General features: G+C 54.5%; 1 protein-coding gene across 1 annotated transcript; it reads left to right on the forward strand.

Moving 5' to 3' along the window:
* Positions 1-3,168: 3,168 nt before the first annotated feature.
* On the forward strand, positions 3,169-4,038 carry LOC118695859 (DBF4-type zinc finger-containing protein 2 homolog). Its single transcript, XM_036397669.1, has one exon. The coding sequence runs from the start codon at positions 3,169-3,171 to the stop codon at positions 4,036-4,038; it is 870 nt and encodes a 289-aa protein (XP_036253562.1).
* Positions 4,039-5,654: the final 1,616 nt, after the last annotated feature.

Consider the following 5,654-nt stretch of genomic DNA (forward strand, 5'->3'; position numbering starts at 1 on the left):
TTGGCATTCCCAATCCTGCTCATTTTCCCTGTTTGTTTTTTTTGGGGTTTTTTTTTGTGGGACAAACAGGGAACAAAAGAGCAGGAAATGGGAATTTTTGGGGTTTTTTTGGGATGAGGCCTCTCCCTTCCCCCCTTTGTGACCGGGAATTTTTGGGAGCCGTCCCGATGATCCCTCCTGGATCCCTGGGAAGGAATCCGAGTGCCCCACTAATTATGGGATGCCCCGAGTCCTTCCTGGATGGATTTTCAAAGGGATTCCTGCCCGCAGCTCCCCTGGGAATGAGGAATTCCTTCTTTTCCCTTGGCTGGGCTCCACTGGGACTTTTGTAATTTTTTTTTTTTTTTGGGGCGGGGGGGGAATAGAATGGGCAGTTTTGGCTGGAATTTTGGGAAGATTTGACACCCCTGAGAATCCGAGGTTTTCCGAGGTATTTGGGGTTTTTTGGGGGGGAATAGAAAGGGCTGTTTTGGCTGGAATTTGGGGAAAATTTGGCACCCCTGAGAATCCTTGGTTTACTGTGGGGTTTTTTTTGGGGTTTTTTTTGGGGGGGGGGGATGGAAAGGGCTGTTTCAGCTGGAATTTTGGGAAGATTTGACATCCTCGAGAATCCTTGGTTTTCCATGGTTTTTTTGGGGATGGGAAGGGCTGTTTTTGGCTGGAATTCCAGGAAAACTTGGCACCCCTGAGAATCATTGATTCTTCAGATTTTTTGTTTGTTGTTTTTTTTTTTTGGGGGGGGGGGTTAGGTTTTTTTTTTTGGGGGGGGGGGGTGAAAAGGGCTGTTTTGGCTGGGATTTTGGGAAAATCTGGCACCCGTGAGGATCTCTGATTTTCCATTTTTTTTTTTTCCCCTGTTTTTCCTGGCCCAGCCTCTCCGCTCCCGGGGATCCAGGACATCCCTGGGAGCCGGAGCCGCACGTGGCCGGGTTTGGGGTGCAATTAAAGCCAAACCCAACCTCCCAAAAATTCCCTGGGGCATTCCCGGGCTCCATAAAAACCCGGCCGGCCCCGGCCTTTCCCGGGCGCTGCTCTCCGGCTCTTCTTCCCCCTCATGAGCTGGGTAAGTCCTGGAATTCCCAAAATTCTCCTTTTCATCCCCGAATCCTTCTCCACCTTTTTGGGGATGTGTGGCTCTTCCGGCGGGAGCTGCGCTGAGGAAAAATGGGGAAGAAATTCCAGAGGGAATGGGATTTTTTTTTTTTTGGGGGAGGGGTTTTCCTGCTTTTTTTTTCCCCCGTAGGATTTGGCTCCGTAAATCTGGATCCCAGCAGGAATCGGGTGTGGGATGGGAAGAGCCGAGGCAGCTCCTCCAAAAGAACCAGAGGAATTCCCTGATGCTTTTATGGAATTTTAAACAAACGAATTTATTTATTTATTTTTTTTTCCCCGACCAGAGCAAGGAACTGACGGAATTCCAGACGGGAAAAACCCCCAGTTCCTAAAAATTCCCGGCTAAACCCCCTAAAAACGAGTGGGAGGTGAGAACAATCCCCCTAATTAAGAGGCCTTTTGTTCTGGTGTTGTGGTAATTGCTTGCCTTTGTTTTCCCGGCGTTGTTTTTATTGGACAATGATTGGTTTTGATTGTGATGATAACGAGATTTCCGAATGAGCCGGGCACGTGACTCCGTCCTGGTTTAGGATTCGGGAAGGTGAAACCTTAAATCCTGGAATGACGGGAATTTGGGGTGCCAAGAAAATGTAGAATTTAATTTTTTTAAAAATTTATTTATTTTTTTTTTTACAATTTACAATGTTGATTTTTTTTTTTAATGCTTTACTCTCCAAAAAATATTGGAATGAAACCATTTTTGGTCAAAATAATCCTGTTTAAACCCGGGAAAGCTCCCTAAAACCGGAGTTTTTCTGGAGCGGGATGTTGTTTTTTTGTTTTTTGTTTTTTTTTTCCTGCGATTTCCAAGGAAAAAGGGAAACTTTTCAGAGGAGAAAACTGGCGCAGCAGCGGGGGCTGATTTATTGGGTGTAATTCTCCCAAAAATCATGGGAGAATTCCCAGCCATTCCCAGCCCTGCATCACCTTCTCCGTGTCCCCTCCAACCCCAAATCTGGGGTATTTAACCCTTTTATCCACCTGGGGGGTTTTGCCTTGATTTTTCCCTTTCCTCCACCCAATATTTTGCCGTATTCCCTAAAGAAATAGGATTTGCCCTGAGATGGAGCCAGGGCTGCCCCTGCCCCGTCCCAGACCCCAAATCCCCGTGGGATCGGAGCTCCAGAGAGCCCCAAACCTCTCCCGAGCCTCGGCGTGGCTTTGTGGCCGCACCCGGCTCTTACCGAGCGGCCACGCCCGGAATTTTGGCTCCTCTTTCATCTCAAGGCAGCTCAACCTGAAAGGGCGACCCAGGGAGGGCCCCGAGGTGCTCGGGAGTCGCCCAAGAAGCTCGGGAGGGGAAGCGCCGCGGTTTGGAGGGCGGCACGAACCGGCCTGGCTGAAAATCCGGATTTTTTTTTTCAGGCTTTTGAGAGAGCAGAACCAAGGACGGGATTGTTTTTTCTTTTTTCTCTCCCCTCCCAAACACGCCCCGCTTTGAGTCACGGGCCGCGAGCGGGGAGAGCGGGGCGAGTTTTGGTGCTGAATCGCTGTTTTGGGGAGATAACCAAGCGCTCCGCAGCTCTGTGAAAGTTGTAAAGCCGGTGTGTTTGTGACAGCGTGTGGGGATCGTTCCCCTGAAATGACGTGCGCACTTTTGGGAACTTCGGGTCCCTTTTTATGCCCCTCTCAGACACACATGCACACAATTTCTCAATAGGTTCGCACATATTCATTGTTACGAATTTCGCGTGACGTTTGCCGCTGGTTCTTCTTTGTCAGAAAGAGTTCCTAGGTCAGGCTGAGCTGCTCTCGCAGCAGCCTCCGTCTCTCTCTGTGTCCCTCTGTGTCCCCCTGCCCCTTATCTCCGTCTTTCATTGAAGCAGCTTCTCTGAGCCCCGGCTTTTGCAGCCCGGCTAAATAGCTCTGTTTTCTAACCACGGACTCAACTCAAAGATGTGCATTTCACCTAAATCGAAGTGGATTTCTGCTCTGGAGAATTTCTGCTCTGGAGAATTTCTGCTCTGGAGAATTTCAGCTCTGTCTCATCGCCCAAAGATTTAACCCAAAACCTCCGTTTTTTCTCTCTCCCGCAGCTCTGAGCCCCGCTCCACCATGCACTACCCCGGCGAGCGCTGCCTGCCGGGCCCCAAATTCCTCCCCGAATTCCTCCCTCCGTGCCAGGCTCACCCCGAGCCCTTCGCCAACACCTGCCACCCCCTGAGCATCACCAAGGGCCCCGCGCCGCGCTGGGGGCAGAGCTGTCCCCAAGCCGTGTCGCTGCTGCCGTGCCAGCCGCTGGTGCAGAAATGCCTCCTGCTCTACCCCGAGCCCTGCGAGACCACCCGGCTGCTGCCCAGCCCCAGGGGCTGCGCTGTCCCCCAGAGCCCCGCGGCGCCGCGGAGCGACCAGAGACGCGCGGCCCGGAGCCTCCCCCCGTGCGCGCCGCGCTGCCCCGAGCCCCGCCGGCTGCGCTTCCCCCCGTGCGGCATCCGCGGCTCCTCCGCCTCCTGCCGCGCCGAGTGCCGCCCGCGCAAGGCGGCCGCGTGTGCCCCGCGCTGCGCCGAGCTCAGCGGCTGCTACTCGCTGCCCCTCCGAGGTGGCACCGAGTGTCCCCCGCAGCAGAGCGTGCCCCGCTCCTTCCTGCGGGAGCAGCTGGCCGGGGTGGCCCCGCACCGCTGCTCCAAGGGGTACCCCACGCAGGAATTCGGCACGGGCTGCTGTGCGGAGCAGCAGCTGAGGGTCACCAAGGTCACCGAGGAGTGTCCCCCGCTGCGGGCGGTGGCCAAGGGCTCGCCGCAGCTTGAGGGGAGCAAGGGCAGGAGCTGCTCGGTGCAGCACCTGAGCAAGTCCCGCTGCGGTCACCACCACCACCACCACCACCACCCCCGGGGCACCCCGAGACCCTCCCGGCTGGTCCCGGCCGGGGCCAAGCGCTCCGGGCACTCCAAGAAAAGCCGCAGCGCTTCCAAGTGGCTCTGGTGAGGGAGGGGTGAGGAAAAGCCGGGAATGGAGCCCAGGGGTGGGGGAATCGACATGGGGTGATGCCCCCTCCTTGGAGCCCAAATTTGGGGTGATTTCCCCTCCCTGGAGCCCAAATTTGGGGTGATGCCCATGGGGTGATACCCCCTCCTTGGAGCCCAAATTTGGGGTGATGGCCATGGGGTGATACCCCCCTTGGGGTGCAAGGTTGGGTGATCCCCCATGGGGTGATTTCCCCTCCTTGGAGCCCAAATTTGGGGTGATTTCCCCTCCTTGGAGCCCAAATTTGGGGTGATTTCCCCTCCTGGGAGACCAAATTTGGAGTGATACCCATGGGGTGATTTCCCCTCCTTGGAGCCCAGGTTTGGGGTGATTCCTCCCTGCCCTTGGAACCCAGGTTTGGGGTAACCCCCTCCATGGAGCCCCGGTTTGGTTTGGGGTGATCCCCTCTCGTTGGAGCCCAGGGCTGAGGTGATCCCCCCCACTTTTTGGAGACCAGGGTTTGGGGTGATGCCCATGGGGTGATCCCCCCCTTGGGCCCAGGGTTGGGGTGATTTCCCTCCTTGGAGCCCAGGTTTGGTTTGGGGTGATCCTCCCTCCGTGGAGCCCAGGTTTGGGGTGATTCCCATGGGGTGATTCCCCCCTTGGGCCTAGGTTGGGGTGATCCCCACTTGCTGGAGCCCAGGTTTGGTTTGGGGTGATCCCCCCTCTCCATGGAGCCCAGGTTTGGGGTGATTTCCCCTCCTCGGAGCCCGAGTTTGATTTGGGGTGATCCCCCCTCCTTTCCCAGTCCTGCCCCCCAAGCCTGGTTGTCCCCCATATTGTTCCCGTGTTCAGCTCACAGAGCGAATCCCCCATTTTATTCGACCCCAGATTTGGATTTTCCAGCACCAGGAAGGTGCTGGGGAGAGGCTGAGGGGCTCTGAGCCACTTGGAGCCTCACCCCAACACCTTCGTGACAACGTCTGCACCCTGTTTTTATGTTGTGGGATCAATTCCACTCACAATAAACTCAGGTTACAGCTGATTCCTGCTCTCTGCCTGAATTATTTTCCATCTTTTTTTTTTTTTAACAGTTTCTAATTCCTACTGCTGGGAAAAAATCCCTTTCCCTGTTGTTACCCTGCTCCCTTTGTGTAAAATAAGGGAAATAATCAAGATTTTAGGGCTGGGTTCGCTACCACCCTATTTACTGGGTGGAGGGATGATGTTCCTCAGGAATTCCTTCCCAGTATCCAACCTCAACTTCCTCCCATCGAGCTGAACCCATTCCCCTTTTCCTGGCACTCCAGACCCTTGGAAAAAAAAATAAAAATAAAATCTCTCCCCAATTTCCCTGCAGCCTCTTTAAGGCCGCAGTGGTGTCACCCCAAAGCTTCTCCAGGCTGAATATTCCCAATTCCCTCAGACTTTCCTCCCAGCAGGAGGGAAAACAAATGGGGAAGAGGGGATGGATCAGCAGGAAAATTAAATTGTAAAAATCTGAGCTCCTGATTCCGTGGATTTGCTGCTGATAACGGCGCTGTGTTGAGGGGACAAAATAAAACCCGGTGTCTCAAAGCAGCGAAATTTTGCCGTAATTCCGAAGTCTCCACACGAGGATGATGCTCGGGCTCTCT

This window comes from Molothrus ater, chromosome 29 (assembly GCF_012460135.2).
Source record: "Molothrus ater isolate BHLD 08-10-18 breed brown headed cowbird chromosome 29, BPBGC_Mater_1.1, whole genome shotgun sequence".
NCBI lineage: Eukaryota > Metazoa > Chordata > Aves > Passeriformes > Icteridae > Molothrus > Molothrus ater.